General features: G+C 38.2%; 2 protein-coding genes across 4 annotated transcripts; one reads left to right on the forward strand and one right to left on the reverse strand.

Moving 5' to 3' along the window:
• The first annotated feature begins 13739 nt into the window (after window positions 1-13739).
• Window positions 13740-21144, forward strand: LOC145233260 (uncharacterized). 3 transcript variants are annotated; one of them, XM_080097954.1, is made up of 6 exons: window positions 13740-16312; window positions 17006-17443; window positions 17726-18849; window positions 19009-19217; window positions 19462-19547; window positions 19807-21144. In XM_080097954.1, exons 1-6 carry the CDS (start codon window positions 16234-16236, stop codon window positions 20736-20738), a joined length of 2868 nt encoding a protein of 955 aa, XP_079954080.1. In that variant the 5' UTR covers window positions 13740-16233; the 3' UTR covers window positions 20739-21144. The 3 variants fall into 3 exon arrangements, with proteins under 3 accessions (XP_079954080.1, XP_079954081.1, XP_079954082.1); XM_080097955.1 differs by having other exon boundaries at window positions 17189-17443; XM_080097956.1 differs by having other exon boundaries at window positions 19462-19560; window positions 19807-19896.
• A 16-nt stretch (window positions 21145-21160) lies between these two features.
• On the reverse strand, window positions 21161-23491 carry LOC145233261 (troponin C, body wall muscle-like). Its single transcript, XM_080097957.1, has 6 exons — window positions 23404-23491; window positions 23126-23150; window positions 22920-23063; window positions 21850-22019; window positions 21444-21543; window positions 21161-21318 (listed from the first exon to the last, which is right to left on the reverse strand). The coding sequence occupies exons 1-6, from the start codon at window positions 23404-23406 to the stop codon at window positions 21272-21274; spliced, it is 489 nt and encodes a 162-aa protein (XP_079954083.1). The 5' UTR covers window positions 23407-23491; the 3' UTR covers window positions 21161-21271.
• Window positions 23492-23639: the final 148 nt, after the last annotated feature.

Genomic DNA, 23639 nt, shown 5'->3' on the forward strand with positions numbered 1-23639 from the left:
AAAAACTAGTAAACACTGTTACACAAAACGCAAAACATTATATTACATCACCTATGACACAGAAAAAATGTTCAATTTTCTAGATGCAATGGACTTGCAGAAACCGAGTGATCTTTGGGAAAGCGAAAATGACCAAAAATAAATCTAAGGTAAAGTTTATGACCATTTCAACATCTATGAAAAAATTTACATTTAAGTTTGACTTCGTTTTGTTTGGTATCAACAAAATTTAAAATGTACTTTAACAGCATTACAGAAAATACAAAACCGATATTTATATTGTTTTACAGACACCAAGCCGACCCTAAGAAGAAATTGGAGAATCTTTTCGATTTTGGCGGTGCTGAAAATAAAAATCATATGCTTGGTTTCGTTGCTTTATATTTTTGCGAAAGAGAGTGACCGAAAGACATATGTTTGTTTTAAATTACTTGGAATTGTGTACAAATACACAGTTTTCGCCACCTCTCCGAAAAAGCACACAAAAATATTCGTTAGATGTTTGGGAGATAAGGTTCAGGATTGTAGGTGGCTGGACAGACACAAATCAAACAAAAGATTTATTCCGTTGGACAAAAATGTTATACCGACAATTATTATATATTTTACTTGGATATTCAAGAGCACGAAAATTTTGACCTCTTGCTAAGACATAAAACTTTTACAGTTTTGCAGACCAATGACTTACACAATATTTAACATTCATTGCTGTTACGGTTTTGTCATAATGTTTTCTGTAATAATGCAGAAGTTTAAAGATAAGAATCAATTACTTTGCGTTTGTCTTTAAATCCTGCTTGAAAACCAAATGTGAAGCAAACAATTAATAAGTAATTATTTGTGATAATCCTCGCACGACAGTTGTCATTCCACGCAGGATGCGTGCAAGTTTTTCAACAAAAGCAAAATAAATTCACTATACGCTCTCCAATCTGGCGTGGCGTAAGGATTTTTTTCTGACTTACCCAGTTTAGTAATGATTTATGCAGGGTTTGGTTTATTGTTACGGTTAAAATAGTTCTAGTGTAACACCAGTTACACATACACCAATCTGCGCTCGCTAAATAAACGTGGCCATATGGAATATTTTAATATTTTTTGTTATGTTTGAGCATTTTACTGTTTAGTTGTTGCACAGCAGCAGGTCACAACATCTGTCGGCAAAATCGTGTCAAGAGGAGTTAATTTTCGCATTGTGACTGACGGGCTTGTAATATCAGTAACGCCTCGCAAAAATAAAATATTCTATTTAACCAGTAGCAAAGTATAGACAACTTGAAGTTTAGTTCTACTAAACCCAATGTTTGGCAAGTTTTGTTTATAGCGGTGTATAAAATTTAAGGACCAGCCAGGACAAAAAATGGCAAAACGAGTGAAAATCATGGAAAGTGGTGGTTGAAAATTTGAAAAGTTCTGATCGTTCTGTGTGTATAGGAAACGATTTTTAAGTCTATGTCATATGTTACAAATTCCATCTTGTTGACAAAAATTATGGTGAAATACAGACAACGTTTTGTTGTCCACGGTTTGTGTATGCTGTGTGATAAAACGCTAAAAACTTGATTAGATAAGTTAGTTGTTTTAGCTATGCGACTGAAATGGCAATGACACAAAAACAGCTGCGAAAATGAAAAATGTTTGGTTGTACTTTTAAGACCTGAAATTGATTGTAGAAACCTTTACGGAAAACCTCAACCCAAAAAGAAAAAAAATAACGAAAATTTGAACAATTTACTATTTTTATCATAGGTTTACATTTTTGAGCAAAAAATCACCTGTGTGTCCACTGTTCACATTCTACTAACGCAACTATGGCTAACAACACTTCAGCATTGGAAGAAACTTTCACAATTGTTAGTGAATCGACAATTACTGAGAAGATGGTAGTCGGAGCTGCGATCGCTGTGACGGGTTATCTGACCATAGCTTCGTTTGTATATCAGCTGCATTCACAACAAAGGGGTCTGAAACTCAATAACCGACTTTGCACTGCTTCAAGTTTTCTGTTGTTTCTGCTGACGTTGCTTATTTTGATTGAGATTAATTTAACTGTGTTCAACTCCACAGTGTGTACTTGGATAGAAAATGTTGGCATCGCTGGAGCCAGTATTGCAATGTATCTGGTTTACCTTTCTTTGTGGTTTCGCCAGCATTCAGTGTACAAAACGGTTCACTCCAAAAAGGTGTGGGTAAACAGAGCAAAGATTTTAAGCAAGTTTGTCCTTGCCGGAATCACGTTTTTCACACTCATGCAAATTGCAGCTGCTTTTACCAACACAACGTCTCATCTGCCAATGAAGAGATGCGTCATAGAACCAACAATAGGTCGGTTTGTGATGACAAGTTCAATTGGCCTAGTTCTATTTCAAGTTTTACTTTTGGTTCTGTATCTTTTGCCATTATCGAAATACTACAGATATTTGACAAACACTAAGGGCGTCTACATTCGTTGTGCTTCGTGTACTGGAGTATGTGTGGCATCAACAGCTGCTTTTGTTCCTCTCATACAACTTTCTAGTTCCTTGATATTGAAACTGGAATGGATGACGCACGCAGTGTTTGCTTTTTTTGGCATTTGTTATTTTGTGTCGAATGTTATTGCATCGATATTTTCGTTTCCCGATTACAAGAAGCGGCTATTCCCCTTCAAGATGATTCAGATGAGAAATTTGGGAAAAGTGTATCCCTGCGAAACTACAGACAACGGTGGCGTGTGGAATGCCGAATCGCGAACAGCAGCAGTTAAAGCTGAAGGAGAAAATATTGAAATGCAAGTCTTCAGCATCTCGGAGAATGTCAGCAGCAAACCAGAATCAGTCGAAATGAAAGAACAATAAAACGAACAAAACAATAAAGTCGAAAATGTTTGCTGAATTACGAATTATTTTCGGGCATTTTAATGTGCATGTTTATGTTGTGGAAAATATCGGTGTACTTACACACGTTTGTCTGTTTTATCGCCACGAATATGTAGCTTGAACGTATAGTTTTTTTTTAAATGTTTCATGAAAGATTTTTTGATTTATATTTGTGATAACTCTGCATTAGGGTTACCAAATGTGCGTAAGCAAAATCTATTACGGTTTCAATAAATATGTATTGAGACACCAAATTGCTATTAACCGGAAAAGTTCCAGTTTTGGTATGATTCCATTATACAAAGAAAAGGCGCAGTTTTGTTTGCTAATAAGTTACAAAACAAAACGTTATGTTCACCAAGACTGATGGACATAATTTTTTGTTAGCAGTCAACGTAACTCTTCACGTTCCCCAGGAAATGATTTTTGAAAAATTATTTCCGGACATAGGTTTTATGCCGAAATTCCCTACATATCCGGAAAATTCCGGACGCACTGGCTACCTCACTCTATGGAAGGAAACATAAAACACATATTACGCCCACTTAGATTGCAAACTAAAACAAATAAAGTTGAAAGCGTTTAAAAATCTTCAAGTCCAGCTTTTTAAAACTTGCAGTTAATAGAAAAACGTTAATATGAACATAAATTCTTAACTGGGATTAGCCCTGAAGTGTCTATGCGGATTAGCGATAACGACACACTCAAAAAGAAATCACAGTACGCCCAGGTGCATTGAAGGCGCCGTAGCGAATCAGCCAGTCAGCAAGCATTCACCGCCATATGGCAAGGCGTGGGCTAGTAAAATCGAGCCTGCGATGGGATTCCAACCTAAGACAGAAGTCTTTCTGGGTCTTTTTCAAAACATTTATCTATTTTAAATATTTTCAATCAAGGGACCACAGACCCATTCTGATGTCTAATTAATAAGTTTCATTTATGAGTACAGCTATAACAGACAATTTACAACAAATTTATGAAACGACAAACGTTCGTGTATTTTTTTCGCGTCTCATATACCACTGTAATTTGACCGATGTGCGCTACCTATTTATGAGCTAACCTCACTTAAAATTGACCCCCCAGGTTGGTAGCAATACTTTGCATACACATTTATTGAAAAGACTAACAGTTAAATTTGCGCAGTCACAACACCAAAAAAAACGGCAAATATTACTTTAAACATGTTTTTAATTGTTTGGTAATGTTTATGTTCCAATTTCCACTGGGGTAAAATTACCATTGAGTTACTAGAATAAATGTGCCAACCTTGTCTAATGGGGTACAGTTTAAAGTTACAATATTAGCAGACGGAAAGCACGAATAAAATATTTGAAACCATTGACTTGTACGTTAACATGAAATAAAGGTACTGTTTTTAAAATGGATAAAAGTACAGTACAACATCATCTCGATTTAACCATACGACTCATTGTGTTGAGAAACGTTTTTTGGTTCTTCAGTTTTTTTTTGATGAAACTTGTCGTTGCAATTCCCACAACTTTAACTGCTTCATTGGAAGCCTCAACGATATCATTTTTTGCGTTCCCTCTGTCAGGGACATCCGAGACAGAAATGTTTGGTTTCAATGGTAAAAGCCGTTCTTTCCAATTTGTGTAGGAAAGCTGAATGGCCAGCAAAGACAAAGTAAGTTGAAAACCGTAGCATATTATCCAAAATCCCAATCCTTTGCTTTGCTAGTTAAATACGACCAAAAGGGAAAAGACAAGGTCTGAAATTACACAAACCAATGTAGCTATACTAAAACGGACTGCTAGCCGTTAATTGGTGTTTATTCGAATTTTTACTTGTTTAAGCAGAGAGTAAAGAAAAAGAAAGAGTAAAGCATGTTTAAAAATGAAAGAGAATGTCGATGAAGCCAATAAATTAATGTAAACTATTCGTAAATCTGCCAAACCTCCAATGTCCTTGCACCCTAAACGTGTGTTTATCAAGTGAGACCGGTAGATGTTGAGATGTGCCAACTTCACGGAAAACAAAAATTCCGACAATAACAACCAGATTAAAAGTCCTCCAACGCGCGGAATTGAAGGGCAGAAAAATCGGTTACGGGTATAGGTGATGCTGTTATTTTGTTTTTGCTGACGTTGCTTATTTTGATTGAGATTAATTTAACTGTGTTCAACTCTGCAATGTGTACTTGGATAGAAAATATTGGCATCACTGAAGCCAGTATTTCAATGTATCTCGTCGACCTTTCTTTGTGATTTTGCCAGCATTCAGTGTACAAAACGGTTCACTCCAAAAAAGGTGTGGGTAAACAGAGCAAAGATTTTAAGCAAGTTCGTCCTGGTCGGAATCGCGTTTTTCACACTCATGCAAATTGCAGCTGCTTTTACCAACACAACGAATCATCTGCCAAAGAAGAGATGCGTCATAGAACCAACAATAGGTCGGTTTGTGATGGCAAGTTCAGTTGGCCTAGTTCTATTTCAAGCTTCACTTCTGGTTCTTTATCTTTTGCCATTATCGAAATACTACAGATATTTGACAAACACTAAGGGCGTCTACATTCGTTGTGCTTCGTGTACTGGAGTATGTGTAGCATTTACGGTTGCTTTCGATCCTTTTATACAATTTTCTAGTTCCTTGATATTGAAACTTGAATGGATGACGCACGCAGTTTTTGCTATTATTAGCGTTTGTTATTTTGTGTCGAATGTTATTGCATCGATATTTTCGTTTCCCGATTACAAGAAGCGGCTATTCCCCTTCAAGATGATTCAGATGAGAAAGTTTGCAAAAGTTCATCCTTGCGAAACTACAGACAACGGTGGCGTGTGGAATGCCGAATCGCGAACAGCAGCAGTTAAAGCTGAAGGAGAAAATATTGAAATGCAAGTCTTCAGCAGAAAATATCGGTATATTTTACGTTTGTCTATTTCATCGCCACGAATATGTAGCTTGAACGTATAGTTTTTTTTAAAAAGTGTCTCATAAAAGATTATTTTGATTTATATTTTGGATAACTCTGCATTAGTTACCAAATGTGCGTAAGCAAAATCCATTACGGTTTCAATAAATATCTTTAGAGACACCAAATTGCGTTATAACTTATAGCTTATAGATACATGTTACCAACCGCAAACGTTTTGGTATGATAGCATTACACAAAGAAAAGACGCAGTTTTGTTTGTTAATAAGTTACAAAACAAGACGTTATGTTCACCAAGACTGATAGACATAATTTTAGATCGATCCGGCGCTTTTAACAGGTTTTGTTAGCTGTAAAAGTAACTCCCCCCCAGGAAATGATTTTAAGAGTTACTGTAAAGTGGACTACAAAAAGCTAAAATGTCGGACATCAAAAGTATTTTTGAAAATTATTCCCGGACACAGGCTTTATGCCGAAATTCCGGACGCACTGGCCACCCATACTCTATGAAAGGAAACATAAAACACATATTACGCTCACTTGGGTTGTAAACTAAAACAAATAAACTTGAAAGCCGTTAAAAAGCTCCAAGTCCTGCATTTTAAAACTTGCAGTCAATAGGAAAAAGTTAAGATGAACATAAATTTATAATTGGGATCAGCCCTGAAGCGTATATGCGGGCCTGCGATAACGGCGCACTCATATAGAAATCACAGTACGCCAGGTCCATTGAATGCGCCATACCGAAGCAGCCGTTCACCAAGCATTCACCACCATACGACAAGGCGTAAGCTAGTAAAATCTAGCCTGCGGTGGGATTCGAACCCCTGACAGAAGTCTTTCTGGGCCTTTTTCAAAACATTTCGAAAGAATCTCTCGAAAACTCCATCGCAAAACTATGACTTGCAAACTGAACTGGTAACTTTGTGAACAACGATTAATTTCTTGTGTCATATGGAAGGTCTTTCAAAAGTAATTAGGTGTAATGGATGTATAGGTATGATGACATATGTTATACGATAACATGATACCTCTACATCTGGCCTGACTTATGTTTAGGCGGTTTGAGATTATTATTGTTAACCGCTCGTACCCAACGCTATTTGCTGCATATGTTCATATATTCTGTTAGTGTGATAAAAACTACTGCCAAAGTTTTTGATTTATGTGCTTAAATCAGCTTAGGATGCACTGCACTTTTATCCAGTTAAAACAGTATCTTTGCTTTATGGTAGTATACAAGTCATTGGTTTCAAATCTTTTTGGGTGCGTTTCCCTTTGCTTATATTGGAACAGGCAAACTAACTAAAAGGGTTGGCACATTTAATCCTTTGCAGAGAAAGTTGGACCAAAAACACAATGAAAACATTCAAAATTATACGTTTACGGTGTTAGTCGTTTTTTGTGTTGTGACTGCATAAATCTTACTCATGGTCTTTTTAATAAATATGTAGGCTATGCAAAGTATTGATACTGATTACGAGCATGGGTGTAAATTTTTTGCATGATTTGTTTAGTGAGGGGTTGCAGACATCAGACAAATTACAGTGGTATATAAGATGTAAATAAACTAACGCACGTCGTTTCGTAAATTTGTCTTTTTATCCGTTATATCTGAACTTCTAAATGCATACAACATGCACCAATTGCCAATTGGTTGACTTAGTGTGACAGCACTCATTATGGTCACCAGTGCTTTGTTTTAAATCACACATCACAAATGGTATGTGGTTTTATGGCAGTAAAGGTCTGGTACAATATTAAGCAGATAGTTTAAATGTTTTTACAACATATTACACATAAATATCTATGCCGCAAAGAGCCACAATTCGTATTGGTCATTCTTATTCGAATGCGTTTAAATACAGCTTTGCCTCGTGCACTTATTCGATTAATTTTTGCTTTCGTTCGTTAATGCAAAAGTGTAATACGAATAGTTGATATTAATCAACAATTCATGAAAATAAAGCTTAATAAAATGCATTTAAATACAATTCCAATTGTTGTCAGTTTTTGCCAATGTAAGAATTCAATAACATGTCTACATTCTTGGAAATAGAATTGCAATGTTCTAGGTTTCCACCTGACCAGAACCCGGCCCGAACCCGAACCAAACCCTGCCCGAACCCGACCCGAAATACATGCAAGCCTCCGAAAAGACAACAAACAATAGACAATACTATTGTACAAGACTTTTTAGGGATGTTGGACATTAGGTCAGGTTCAGCAACTAACTACTTAGATAGTTAATTTTAAATTTTTGTAAACACTGGCACAGAGTATAACGTCAGGCCCAAATCGAGCCCGGTTTTTTAAGAAATCTGAAAACGGCCTGAACCCGACCCGGCTTACAACGTTGAGAGTAAAAGTTTCTGCCACGAAAAATTATGTGTTGATAAGTAACAATGCTGTCGGAATAACTGTCTATTCTCATAACAATCATAATACATTATTTTCTCCCTATTAGAGGCGTCATAGCGAATCAAGCAGGTCAACGATACATTATATCAGGTGTGGCCAACACGTCGATCGCGATCGACCGGTCGATCGTCTGCTTTTGACCGGTCGATCGCAATAAATTCTCCACTACTACTCAAAAGCTTCATAATTGAAAAACAAATAAAAAAATATGAAACAGCACTTCTGACATTTTGACACGACGCACAAATGTGCAATGAGATAATAATTATGTAAATGTCACTTTCTTTGTTGCGTAACAATTGTTATTTGGCACCACATTATGTCGTCAACATTATAGCAACTATACAATGTTTGTCGTCACAACTTGGGTGTTTACGAAGCAGTTGCAATCGATTGGGGAGATTTAAAAGTTCCATCTGACTACTTTGATGAAAAATATGTACATATGTAAGAATTATAAGGTGATGATTGACAATAAAACTCATAACTATAATTGTCATTCAAACCTGAAATTTGCGTTATTGCTTTATGTTACTGGCAGCCAAAATTACTGCAGATCAGTCGATCGTGTACAATTGAGAAAATGTTGGTCGATCTTAACGTCTAACAAGTTGGCCACCACTGCATTATATCAATTGATGGTTATGCGCGCAGGCCTTTCCGGGCCAGGTCTATCAACTGAGCTGCACAGGCTCGGTGGTAAACCCGTTGAAAGCCAGTCAAAAACACATGCACTGCAGCACTATTAGTTTCATTGTTGGCCGAAAAATATTTCATTACCTCATGAATTCGTTCGCTCATTACTTCAGTCTTGCTCGCCAGCGTTGATACAGTGTCACAACACGACCCTGCATTATCAACGGCTCTCTGAAGCTCCTCGATCCTCTCAGTATGCGACGTCATCTCATCTTTGATTCGCTTTAACTCTCCAGGTTGAATAATCGGTGCAACATCAAATTGTCGGTTGTTGGAGCGACCCGACTATAAATAAATAATCTTTCCAATAAAAAAAATCTCAAATTAATACAAATCATTTCAGGTTAATCCAATATACATGTCAGCACCTGAAATCTACAAGTTATGATGATAAAATGTTTCAAGCAAAAAATTTTTTGGGACTTAAAAATTAATAATCAATACCTCAATACCAAAAAAGAAAAGGTTAGAGCAAATGTAACGGGGACTTAAAAATTAATAATCAATACCTCAATACCAAAAAAGAAAACGTTAGAGCAAATGTAACATCTTAGATTGCTTTTAACAATACTGCTAGGCCTTTTTTCTTGATAGTTGTTACCGGACCTACCCCAGAATTGACAATGGATGAGTTGGTACAAATTGCCTGGAGAAATCGTATTGATGAATCTTGCCTCTGATTCTTGGCAATGATTCTCATTAGATGATGCTGGAGACTGGTTATATCGATGGAGCTCTTCCTCAATAAAATATCATGGGAATCAAGTCTCCCTGCTTGGTTTCTAACCTCGTCCAACAGATCAATTGGGTGTCCACCTTAAGAAAACAACAATCAACATCGTATTTTTATGTTGAATTATTATTGAAACGTTTTTTTTTACTAAGCTGGTATAAATGATTTGAAATTTATAACCCAGGATTGAGGGGTCGCAGTAGTCTCGATTCAAAGTCGGTCGAGTCGCTACAAGTAATTTAAATTTGAGGCATATAAATAAATGAACACACTAATAAATATTTTGAATTAAGGGCATATTGGCAATGTTTCGGGGAAAAAAACGTTGCACATTATTCTGTATGACGTGTATCTTGTGTAATTGGCCAGAAAGGGTATCAACGTTATTTGTGTTATGATTACTTACATCACAGAAAGTACCAAGCATGACAGCACCGTAAATGGCATAATGATTGAAACCTAGTTTCACTGGATTGTACGTAGACACGAAATGCAAGAAATGTATTAGTATTCACCTTGCAAATTTCTTCGATTTAAAGACGAAATATCAAGATCCTGATGAATGAAGGATTTGCGTATGGCAAGCGCCACAGCTACACAAAATAACTTTTTTTAAAGCTTAATAAAGTAACTATAAATGATTTATATTATTTTGTTTGTTCGGTTAAAAACAACTATAAATAAAATCAGAAAACAGATACATTTGCGAAGACGACAAATCAAAAACATTGTTGTTGTTCACAAGAAACAAACGGTTTTCTTGCAATAAATCTATGACCTATGACCATTATTTGCGATTGAAAAGACTATTTTGTTTATCAATCGCCTTGTTTTGTGTTTTTTAGTTTAGATACAACTGCTCGCAGTATGTGTGTTACTTAACAATTCATTTGTAACATTACAGTTATGTCTTGTTATTAGGTCTAAAACATATGCAGTAATTTCCTTGATAGAAAGATCAAGAATACCTACATTCATCCTGTGCGTTAGAGTTTTCTACAGCAGTTTGCAAATCATCAAAGTCCCGCTGCAACTGTGACATAGTGCTCTGGAGTGAGTCGATTCGCCCAGAATTTGCGCTATTTTGTTGGCTGGCAACATTCGTATGACTGTGATCTTCACACAAAAATATTATGAGGGATCGAGTACACCAATGTTACTTAATTTAGGCACCCCATGTGGGCGTAAGCAATCACGAAGTGGCGCTAAAAATAAATCGACTATTAAAGGAACTCTGTACTAAATCTGGACAATTAGAACATAACAAAGCTAAAAAAATATATCCATCACCAAAAAGGTTCTATTTGAATAAGATATCGATTATACCGCATTGGCGAAATATATTTATCTTGATAACGACCAACAAACAAAAATCGATGATAGGTTCCACATTGTTTATTTCCCCAAACATAAATTTCGAAGGTAATTAACTAGTTTCAGTATATGAGCCATAATCGTGTTTTATATTAAGTGAGGCGTTGGAAATCCACCAGCTGTTTCGGCGCCGTTGCATATCATTTTATTGTTTACAAGCACCGAAATACACATACAAAGGCATTTTTAATCCTTACCAGATATCCGCCTGCTGGCGCTGCTGAGCGATGCCTCAAGTCGTTCCAATCGTAGTTCCGTTGTTGATTTCCATCTGGCCAAGGACTGAACATTTTCGTTCAGTGTGTTTACAGTAGTGGCAAGTTGTTGCATCGACCGCTGTACGTAGCGAACCGGATTTGATTGGAACTGGTTCTGACCGCTCAACAGCTGCAAAATGGAAAGTTTAAATGGCCAGAAAAAAGGACATGAGGTCTATACCGCAAGATATAAATTACAGATCCTATCCCTTTAAAGAGTAAAAATGTCTTGACCTAACACCACAATGGAAAAGAAATGTTCTTAATTTTTGTACACACGTGGTTTAAACGAAGTTATTAAAATTGTTTTGATATAGCTTAAAATGTAAACTTAAATTTGTGTTTCATTGTCTACTACCTACTCTCTTAGGTTGCAAACAAAAATTAATTAAAACTAGCCCACTTTTTTTGAAAACACGATAAGATGTTCACCTCATGGTTTGAACTGGTAACTGGTGGAGTCCATCGTGGCCGTCTGACAAGGCGAGTCAATTCTTCTTTGAGATTAGACTGGAAAATTTAGGTATGAAAAATCTACTTTCAAAAAATATTATTTTGTTTTTCTTAACTCGAAAACTCTGTATACCTCTGTCCTGCGCTGTGCCTCTGTAAATGCTTTTTTGTGCTTTAGGTGAGCCAAATGTGCCTTCATGATCGCTGTATTTGCTCGATCTCGTAAGTTTCGCTGTCGGTGAAGCAATACGGGCGATAACCTCTAAACAAAACAATATTACCATGAAGAATAGAAGCCGTTGGCCTTTATCGAAAGATCAGCAAACATTTGTTGTCAATGGCAATTGCTAAAACCCCCAAAAATATCGATTATAATCTACAGATGTGTAACATAACGTCATAAACCAATGGAGACAAAGCATCAGTAAGAAAAAAACTAAACCACGTATTGCCTGGTACTTTCTAGCAAGATAAAAGCTAATAATAATATCAACAATGATAAAATTATGACCACAGACTGGATTACGCCCATGCAACGTTTTACATTACGTAATCATCTTTGAAAAGATGATCGTTTCTTATACACAAACATGTTACTTTATTTGTCAAGAAATCAGACACGGAGCAAGCAATAAATTACGTATGCTTTTAGCTTCCTCAAGCGAATCGTACCAATTGTTCACCACAGGGCTAGACAAACAAGGTACTACAAAACATGCCAAAAAATTGTCAGCTATTACCATATGATGCGTTCCACTTGATGAGTCATCGTTCCTGGAAGCAGCGTTTGTTGATAAATGACAAAGAGCAACTTGAATCAAAAACAATTGCAAAGCTGCGGCGTTCCAACAACGACAGGCAATCTGCATATTCGTCTGATGATGGTATCCACAAGACAGGACATGCACAAATTGATATCATCTACAAGACAGTTACCTGATCCATACTAGAACACCTACTGTTCATCCTGTGCACCAATTCAGATGATAAACATACAACAGTAACATTTATAATGTAAAATGCTAAAAAGATTCCCAAATGTTTTGTATGGGATAATTCTATTTGATTTTGAACAAACACGGTATCTTAATTTACTGCATTTTACTCCACGCAAATCAAAAATATAAAATGTCGTTACTAATCCGTAAACATACGGGTCGAAACTTGAGCTAAACATCCGGAGATAAGAGGCTTTTATTTCTTGGAGGCAACTTAGCGAGGTTTTGCGGCACAACCGATATGTATGGTATTTGCAAGACTTCCTAGGTCTACTAAAGCAGGGGTCGGCAACGTCTATATGCACTGCGGAATGTTTCAAAACCGAAATTTAATCGCGGACCGAACTTCTAAAATAACAAATGTTCAGCAATAAAAATTTATACAGCTTATCATGTAAGTTATATATTTGGACTTGCCAATGCAGCCGTATGCAAGGATTGCATTAAATAACTTGTTCAAGCATTTAACCGGAAAAAGTGTACGGCATAGGAACGACAACTTCACGGACCGGCACCGGGCCTCGGACCGATGGTTGCCAACCACTGTGCTAACGCGACCAAAAATTATTCTCAAATATTTGGGATACAAATCTGCGGTCGCAAGGTGCCGACGCTTTTTGTGGGCAAATCTTGCAAGAACAAATCCCATAATTACCGTTACAATGTGCTCTTTATTATTTGGAAACTATGATTTAGTACCTGCAGAAAGACGTATGCTGAAATACAGATGATACTCTGTATTCTTCGCATGCATTTTGAAACATGTCAATCAAACTCTCAAACAGACAAGTTAGAAATTAAACTAAAAGCTTTAGGATATAGTTAGGGTTTGTGATGATATAATTGTTATTTAAACTTTTGGCTAGTGACACAGCAATCCATCAAAGCCGATAATTAAACTTACACAATAACATGAGCGGCCGTTCCGCAGCCAATGTTTGAACAGTGTGGCTAAAACCATACAGCGTCGCCTCGTTTATTGTCATTCAGCAAACGAGGCCGCAAAATCAACACTTACTGACTGGCCGAACCAGCTCTAAATCGCTCGGTGTTAGGTTACCAGCCATTGAGTATGAACACAGGCTGGAACTTGCCTAGCCGCGCCTTCGTACACAATAGTAGTGAGGAATTTTTAAGGCTGGTACTACGGCAACCGTACAGTTCGGCTCAGGTACATTATCTACACTTGCTAGTTTCCTCTGCACATTACTACCATGTGCACAGCAGTACTGTGCTATCTAAAATAGTCACTACTTCTGTTTAAGGAAATTGCTCATTTGGACATTTTAGGTTGCAGAGAAATCAGCTATAAGTTAATTTCTGAAACTGTTACAGTTAGAAAATATAGATGATTGTCAACTGCTACACTTAGTGAAAGGTTTGAATGAGATAATTCCAAACTGTTTTAGCTGATTGTGACGTCGCAAACAAAAAACGAGGCATGTTTTGCACAGTTGATAAGCCATGATTACAGGAGTACAAATCGGTAGCAATACATGCAAGTAATTGACAACTGATTGGCGCTGTCTCTTTCCGCCATGTCCACTTATGGCGGGGTTGTGTGTCGCTTTATGCCGTGGCAAAAGCAACTGTTGTTTGATGCTGTTTTATGGACAGGGCGATTTTGGCATTATTAAAAACTTGTTGGCATGGTAGTTAAAAGTACCACTTTGGTCGGTTACTGTGGGAAAATTTGTAGTCAATGTGATGGCTATGAATAACTTTTAGGGTCCCAGGTAGGCAAATAGTGTTCAAACTGTGCGAAGCAATTCTATATTAGCCCAAAACTTTCTGGTGTTTACAGTTATGAAAAGAAGCTGCATTCACTCGAAAAAAATGGAGCCCTTGACCGAAACGACACAATTCACTTGAACCGTATCAGACAAAACAATTGATAAACGTGTATTCATTACGCTTTTGTTTCGATAATTTTTTGCTTTATTGCCCATTTTAGGATGCGCATTTTTTGCACATAAAAACAAAACATAAAAACTACAACATAATTTTTTTTACAAAAAAACGTTGTATTAAACAAGTTGGAGAGTCCATTCACGCAATGGAAATGAAACTTAACAACTCTATACATGCTCAAGGATTACAGATCGCCGAAATAGAATGATGAGTGCAGTACGTTCAGCATGCCAGAGATAAATTTGTGTTAACCAGTTTGTGCAAAATACGAAATTTTTCCCTTGTGTTGCCGTGATGCAACATAGGAAATTTGTACAGAATGTACAGTAGATTTTACCAATCGAGGGAACAATAACTTCATACAAAACATGTGCGCGATCCTACCCTTTGTTGCCATGACGACAAATCACTTGTAGTGCTAGGGAGCAATGTTGACTTACACGATGCAGAGCCGTTCGGCCTTGTGTTTTGCTTGAGGTCTCGTCAAGTGTTTTCCACAAGCCGGGCTACGCACACTCACTGTAGTTTGGATTATAATTCAAGGACCAACTTTTTTGTCCACGAGTTTGAAGTAGCCACTAATGCCACATTACAGTCGAAATTTAGGGGCTCAAGAAAATTGGTGCGGTTGTGTTTAACCGGCTATTGGTTTCATGGCTTTCAAACGACAAGTGGTTTGGTCGCTATGTATTGTAACTTATAGCTTGTTGAATATATTATGGTAAAGTGCACTCTATGTTTGAAAATCATTCCAAGGTATTTTGGGCATACGTTTAAAACTATTTGAAAATTCTGCTCAATAATATTTCACTTTCCTCACTTTAACCAAATGTGGGCCTATTGACGTAACGATTTATTTCTGTTGCAAATTTCAACCAATGTAAATGTTTAAATATAGCGAGCTTCAAGTGCGCGCAAACAGTAACAAACTGCGCTCCATATGGTATTTAAAACGCCATGGCGACATTTTGTCAACAAGCTGATAATGTTTTGCACATGTTGCCATCAACGTACTTGCGTGTTGCTAGTGTTGGATTCAACGTCGCTTGGATCCATTTACCGGAGTCCAGGTATAATTTCCTGCGACACAATAACGTTACTGATTGAAGGCATTTTAAACAGTGTTGGCAGTTTGTTAAATGTAAAGATAAGCGTACGAGGTAAAATATATAGAAAATTAACGTATGTTGAATTGAATTTTAACACACGATCAGCACAAAGCATGTAAAATTTGTTAAATAGCATTTTAGTTTTGCCAACATTGTGGTCCGTACTTTCAAGACATCAAACGATATCATGTTTAATTCAAACGCACGCAATGTAAGCCCTTCGTACGAATTCCTTTGCGTTGTCCATAATATCAAACCCCGCGTAGCAGCACAACAATAAACAGGGTATCGCTTGCTCCGACACAAGACAACTATTCACGTATTATTTGACGTTAAGCGCGTCTTCCCTAACCCGATCCATTGTCGTCTACAGATCCCTAACACTGACAGGGCGTCTAAGGTAAACACAATAAGCCTAGGAAAGGATAATCCCCGGAATATTCGACAACCCTATTGTGTCTGTCAGCGTCCCTCGGGCAACAACAAACAGAAACAGTTCGCGCTTCTCGAGTCCAACGCCCGGCATTATGACGTCACAGAACTCGTCGTCTTCAACTTCGGAAAGTGACAGCGATGTGAGCACCACCAAGCACTCTCGAACGAAAGGTGAGGCACATTTGAGGGTTTTTCAAGCGTTGGCTAACGTTGACTTGATAAGTTCGGACGGAAAACGGAAATGTATTAGTTGGGAACCACAGGTAAACAATTGGGGTTTACGATTAGCGCTGAGAGTTGTCTATTAGGCTTAAATACTTAGAAATCCAGCCAACGTGAGATGTATTGTTAGGCAAGTCGCATATAATAAAACCTTTGCGCAGAATCGTGTGTATTGTGTGTGTGTATTACATGTTTTTTTTTGCCAATGTGCTGCAATTTTTAGATACCAGCTTTTCTACAGTATACAATCTGTGTTTACGTTTTTGCACGTATTTTTTTGTTTGGTTTTATCATTAGTGATTGCAAATTTCGTCGCGAAGGCTGAATTGCCTGAGATCAACCTTACCTCGATAGAATTGTGTAAAAATCTTTCCTGTTGGTAAAGCAAATCTTGACATAAGTTAATAATTAGCTTTAACGTTGACTTGCACTAAACGATCATGCGGTTGTTACTGGAGACCAGATGAGTGTTGCAGAATAAGCAGCACAACATTTTGTAATGTCATTGGCTGTGAAACGTGAAATACAGCATGTGCGATCTTAAGTTATGCAGTGTATGTGTCACATTGTTAGTTTTCTTAAAGTTGGATTGGCAGTAAAACAAGACTTACACTTTTATATCAAATCGCTTTTTAATTTCAGCCAGACACAGTAGGAGAGCAAAACTTACCAAGCAACGAAGCACGTCAAGCGATAGCAGCGACAGTAGCGGCAGCAAAAGCATAGCAAGCGACGGAAAGGATAGTGAAGCCGACGGCGTTGCTCTCCTCGAATCCATCCTTAAAGATCGAGATACGGAAAATAACCCAACTTCATTCTCTCCAGATCAAAGGGAAAAGAGTAAAGACTCTAAAGCAAAACCTAGACCGAAATCAGCTGCAAACCTATCTTCTGGCACCAGTGCCGATATTTTTTCGCCAAAGGTAACACAACAGCACGCAAGGCCCAAATCGGCGAAATACCGACCACGCCACTTTCAGGAAAGAAGTTTACAGCAAAGAACGGTTGTCGCTTCGTCCAGTGCCTCGTCGCTGTCCGCATTTGACGAGGATTCGACAAGCAAAAGCGAAGCAGATTTCGGTAAGTGCTCTTTTGCTAAATGGTGTCAGAAAAAACATATTTACATGTTAGGATCCGAAGGATATGCAACTGAATTTAACGTCATACATTGTTGTTTGAACACTGCTGGGTTTACAAAATGATAAAACACACCACAAGCATGGTTAAGTCGGTATGCCGCAAGCACATATGTGTCTTCTTTTAACTGGACATGTGCGATCACAGAAGTTAAAAAAAATCAACTTATATTGTCTGAAGTTTAAATTGAATTAACAAGTTGCTTGGTAATGTGTTTGTTTAAAGATCAACTTAACAAGCAAGAGCAGCTAGAGTACCGTGCACGTCAACTTCGAGAGCTTCTTCTGCATCGCTACCTCGACTTTTGTCACAACCAAACACTCAATCGGCACGGCAAGTTCTTTGAACGACACACGCGAGGATCACAATCCCAGCAGCTACCACCCCCTCCTGTTTCTAAAGGACGCAGAAAAAACAAGTACCTGGAAACCAGAGCAATTTACGCTCCACGCAGACCTCCGAAACTTCAGCAGACTCCAGAGGACTACGAGGAATCAATACGGAAAGCCGCGAGAAGCCTCGCTGAGGAGCTGATTCGAGCACATAAAGAGAGACAGCTGAATAAAGACAGGGTCAGAACTGAGAAGCAAATGCGTCCAAAGTCTGGAAGAAGTAAAAAAGTTAGGAAAGATGAGAAGACGAAGGGTTTAGAGGCGGCATCGGAGCAAGCAAAGGATGGTCAAGAAACACATAAGCATGTAACAGTTGTTGCACCGTGCGAAGAAAGCCAAAAACCCTCTGAAAGCTCCTTCCGACCAAATGAAGATGAAAAAGCGAACGGTTCGGAACATAAAAGCATCCTGAAACATGAGTCGTCGGTCAAGACCCCGAAAAAGCCTCCAAGACCTTACTCTGCGGTGATGGTTTCATCTCACAAACGTAGAAGTAACGGCAGAGGACCCAAAATAGCTCCCGGGGTTTATGAGAAGAGAAGGAACAGTGAAGAAGAAGAATTTACGTACGCCTATTTAGCAGCTCTACTAAACACTTTACGCTGTGACGACATCTCTATGACTTCATCAAGTGAACCAAATCGCGAACATTCCCATGGCTTTCCCACACGTCCAAAAACTGCGACACCTTCAAACCGCCCGAGCACCGCACGTCCTGGAAGGAAGCTCCGCAAACCGGCGAAAGATGGCGAAGAAGAGAAAGGAAAGAAACAACAAAATGAAAACCCCCGTGAGGAAGGGGAGAAGAGTGGGAAATTGGAAGAAAGTTCGGAAAGGGTAAGAAAGAAAGATTCGGGAAGGGCTAAATCCGCTCCTCAGATCAGACCCTCATCGCAACCAATTAAATGCAACTGGGATCCAAGTAAATCAACAGAGGGACAAAAGCCAGAGATAAAGGTAAATATAAACGCTACAACTCAGTACAACTCAATTGGACACTACAACCTAGTTGTCTGTATATTTGCTCAAAAAAGGACTCTTATTTTGTGAGATAGTTTATCCTATATTTATAATGTAGATATCATTGTACATTATAACTTTGTGTTTTGTGTTTAGCACTCGGACCATCAGCTGAAACACACGGACAATCCTGTCATAGCAGACTGGTTGAAGCGTAAAAATGCCCTTGCAAGAAAGCAGCGCCTATATGCGACCCGACAGAACCGAATGAAGCGCGATGTCCTCATGCAGGAGTACAACGAGAAAGAAGACAAAAGAGAGCTAGCTCAGGTCGAATATGAGAGATGGAAAAAGAAAAAGAACAGGTGAGACTCCCTTTTTTGTAAACTCTCTCAATTTGTTTTTCCAACGAAATTAAGTTTGTATGTACCTAAGGCCAGTTAAACAGTTTAGAGTCACGATTTAGTGAAACGTGGCGGCATTTTATCAGCAATAGCAAAATAATACAGTTACACCATACCAAACCTTTGGGTTCAGAGCATTATTTTCTTGCCCCTAAATACGACCGAACTGGTTGGCTTGTGCTTAGTTTTCTTGTTTATCTTGCAGGGACATCCTTCTTCGCCGACGGAGAGAAATAGCAGTAACCAACGCACAGCCTGAAAAACCTGCACCAGACCTCAAACCAGGAACTGGTAGATTGTTTATGTATGAGAACTTGTGGTTTTCTAAATGTTTATCGTTCGTTTGAGGCGGCTAAGACGATGTCGTTTCTCTATTGTGTTGTTTTATGCCCATTCTCTTTTTTGGAAATAATCCTAAATATTTTACGCGTATTTCGACATTAGTTTCTGAAATGGGTTAAAAATGTCATGTGTCAAAAATGTGTACAAATCCTTTATATATAGGATATGTGCTTGCATTCGTGTTTTGAAATTACATCCTATTTTACAGGTACGGCGTCATTGGCGGATCAACGTGACACAAGGATGGCAGAATCCAACCAGACCTCGTTTTCCGACCTTCGGAGTTCCTCCACAAACGTTGCCAAGCCAACAGCCGCCAAGTCATCACTCCCCTCGGGAAAGCCCAGGCCCAAGTCGGCCCCGACTAAAGTTTCGTTCAGCACTCCCGAGGCAACCTTCGCACGCAAACCGTCGCCTGGCAACGTAAACTTGATCCCTGTGAAGTTTGACCTCGCCAATGGAGGCGTGGAAGTGTTGAATGGTGATGACATAGGAGGTGTCCATTTGTCAGCGCGCGAACCACTCATGGGAAACCACAACGGCCCTTCAGAAAACAAAACTAATAACTTTATGGAGAACTTTATGGATGTGACTTCGCCCAAATCGATGTTCGATGTTCCACCGCCGGGTACGTTTGATCACGATGGGAACAAACAACAAAAATCTCCGGCGCCTACTAAGCCTGATTCACGGGATCAGTACAACAGCTGGGTAAGGCAAAAGGCAAAAGAGAAGAGGGGAAAAACCTTCCCGTCGGGCCGAAGATCTGCAGAAAAATCCAAAAATCTTCCACAGCACGACCCCTTTACCAACGAGCTAATTTCAGATCTAGCAAAGCGACGAATTCAAAAGATCCTTGAAAACAAAAGAGAAATCGATACCGGGCTCGGAAAAAATCGACCTAGATCAGCGGCACCACAACCTGAAAAATCAAAATCACTTGATTCCGAAAGTGTAAGAAGGTGGAGGTTGCAAGAGAAGCTCGAAGAAGATAAACCTAAATTAGCGGCATCTAAGACCCGAAAACCCGGCCGAGGCGATACTGAACGTCCGGTATTTTCTTATGATCGCAAAACAAAGTCGAAATCAGTGTTTTTCGAGCGCAATCCAGTAGTGCGTAGGGCTATAGATCCATCCTAATTATTTTTAGAAATGTGAAATTAACACATAAGCTTATTTTAGATAAATGATAGTTACCTTCGTAATACAGTGTTTTTTTGCAACTGCAAGTACAAACATAGAAAATAATGTATCTTTGTTATTTTTCATGATTTTTTCAAGAATAAAATATTCTTATTTAAAATATTAATTTGAAGGTCAGTTTGTCTTTGATTATTTGTATTTAGTGATTGAGTTTTGCATTCTTTATTTGTATGTTTTCCCCTTGAATGCGTTTTTCATGACACTGTTGCTAAATCTTTTATTCTGTGTGAATATCAGTACAATTATACAATGCTGTGAAAATGCCTTCAAGTAACTTTCAAACCAGATCCTGCTGTACTTGGCTGTGTCTATTTATCAAAAAGAAATTGTCGATCCTGCTAGACGTGAAAAATCGTCAATTTACTTTCATTGGCTTTATTAGTTTACAGCACAAAATTCGAAACAAACAAAATGAAGACAGACTGAAAAAAATGACACAGAAAGTTATGTCAAACAGTTGTTTTTACGGTTCAGCAAGTAATATGTCCATCAAGCTCTTTCATCATGTTGATCCATTCTAAAAAAAACAAAAAATATTTCGCTTTAATTTTACTGGGTTGCAGTCAACTCGAAGTGGTTTAATCTCTTTATCTCTTCTGTGTCTTTGTAAACTTACACACAAATAAGAATGCAAAAAAATACCGTCAAAATCGATTCTCTTGTCAGCATTTTCGTCTCCTTCACGCATCAGTTCCTCTACTTCCCAATCTTCGACCTTTTCACCGGTGCTCTGTAGCGCGATCTGGTGATGACAAGCAAATACGGATTTGAAAAACAAAAACAAATCTGAAGTCAGTTTCTCCATGTAAGCTCACAACTGATTACAAACAAACCACAATTTTATATTCTCCCACAATTTTTACAAAAATATTGTTTGATAGTTAAAGTGATAAAATGATACACTTTTACTCGCACATAAACGAACAGTCACAGAATTAAATTCCAATACGAAAGTGCTGGGTTACCAACCATTTATTTAGCTTTTTACTTTCTGTTACTAATCGTTTATATATATAATTCCAAAACAAAGGGGGAATCTGAAACTTACTTTTAATTCGTCCCAACTGATGATACCGTCACCGTCTTTGTCGTACCAACGGAAAGTTTCTTTCAACAAAGTCTTAAAGCTGTTGCTCAAGTCCTCTTCACGCTTATCCTGGTTTCCATTAAGCTGCCTTGCCATGAAGTCAAGAAACTCGTCCAAAGCCATGTTGTCGCCTGTAAAATAATGAAAGCTCAATGGCTCTACCAGAAGGGCTGGTTTACGCAAAAGGTTAAAAGGGTTAGGAATCACGAGAACCACCTTCCCGAATTACTGAGAATGGAAAAAAGTAACGGAATTAGTCATTGTAGACAGCTGAAATAGACTAATCTTTTTCGCCTAACTGGCATCTTTGGTTATGACTAGTGATGCACCGAACCCGCCTAAAAAGGTTCGGGCCGAAACCGAATATTCGGCCATGAGGCCGAATAATTTCGGCCGAATTAGGCCGAACCTAAAATCCCCGTTTTTTGGATGGTTTCAACTGAACCTTGTATTGTTGATGCGAGTGAACTCAATTTTGACAAACTAAAATCGCTTTCACACGTGGTAAACTTTGCTAAACATCTAATATTTTGCAGACAACGTGGCTGGTATTTCATAGATACAACAAAAAGTTAATTAATGATGTTTCGTATGGGCGTAAATGAAATTTAAGGCATTAATTCCATGCAATAAAAAAGTTCGGTTTCGGCCGAATTTTCAAAAAAGTTCGGGCCGAAACCGAAACATTGGAAAACAGCGGATTCGGCCGAAATGTTTCGGCCAACCGAAACTTCGGTGCATCACTAGTTATAACCACAAAATAAAACGACAATAGAACAGAAATAATTTACAGGGATGTATTTTTAATACGCCGCATCTGTAGGTAACATCCGGAAACTTTATTTGAGTTGACCCTTTGCAAACGTAAAAATATATAGGAACAAAATGGGATGATAACGGGAACCACAAAGTCTCAATGTAGGCCTAATGTAAAAACATGCAAAGGTGTGACTGTTCAAAAGTGAAGGATTCCGTTGTCAGTGTCCTTATAGACATCAAACTTAAACATGTTGTGTTTAAGACTCTCTTACCTTCGGCAAAGTCTCTTATAATCTCAGCCACTTCGTCTTCACTTGGACTCTGACCCAACATTCTCAAAACTTTTCCAAGCTCTTCGGGGCCAAGTTTGCCGTCCGGACTCTCGTTGGTGAAGATCTCAAACGCAGCAGTGCATTCTGCATTAAAAACGACGTGAAGTTAAGTAGTGAAAAATACAAATCTAAAATGATTTTCTTACCGTCTTTGAGCTGTTCTGGAAGAGACTAAAAAATATGGAAGAAGGTAAAACATTTTATCTTACAGGTTGGAAAATAATTATTATTGTTTTCTAACTGCTAAGTTCAATGCTCGCAGAAAGCCTAACTTTGACTAATGTGTATCGGTTTGAAGGCTACAGTTCAGTCATTTGCGTTATTTTGCATAAGGCAAGCTTTGAACAACAACTCTATTTTCTCTTCAACCTAATGTCGTTTTGTCAACAGCAATGCTTAACTCACAACGTTTTTCTCTACTTACCATTTTGATGAAGATGTAGACTGGCAAAGCACCCGATGTAACTTATGAAACAAATTCAACTAGTTATTCCTATCTGTCTGATTCAACCTGACCAGCACGCCCTCTTGTATACGAGCATTGGTGCGAAATTCGAAAAAGGCCTTGATGAAGTGACAAAGACATTGCGGCACTACTAGCGGTCGTTTGTGACGTCATTTTGTCACGTGTCAACGGTGACGCGTCAAATGCAAGTTGAC

Source organism: Phallusia mammillata, chromosome 6 (assembly GCF_965637545.1).
Source record: "Phallusia mammillata chromosome 6, kaPhaMamm4.hap1.1, whole genome shotgun sequence".
Classification (NCBI taxonomy): domain Eukaryota; kingdom Metazoa; phylum Chordata; class Ascidiacea; order Phlebobranchia; family Ascidiidae; genus Phallusia; species Phallusia mammillata.

Excerpts from the sequence above, each read along its gene's own strand:
- LOC145233261 (XM_080097957.1), bottom strand. Across the intron at positions 23,064-23,125 it reads TCCAGAACAGCTCAAAGACG|AATGCACTGCTGCGTTTGAG; the intron begins GTAAGAAAATCA and ends TTTTTAATGCAG. Across the intron at positions 22,020-22,919 it reads TATAAGAGACTTTGCCGAAG|GCGACAACATGGCTTTGGAC; the intron begins GTAAGAGAGTCT and ends ATTATTTTACAG.
- LOC145233260 (XM_080097954.1), top strand. The coding sequence starts at position 16,234 with ATGACGTCACAGAACTCGTCGTCTTCAACTTCGGAAAGTGACAGCGAT. Across the intron at positions 17,444-17,725 it reads CAAAAGCGAAGCAGATTTCG|ATCAACTTAACAAGCAAGAG; the intron begins GTAAGTGCTCTT and ends GTTTGTTTAAAG. Across the intron at positions 18,850-19,008 it reads GACAAAAGCCAGAGATAAAG|CACTCGGACCATCAGCTGAA; the intron begins GTAAATATAAAC and ends TTTTGTGTTTAG.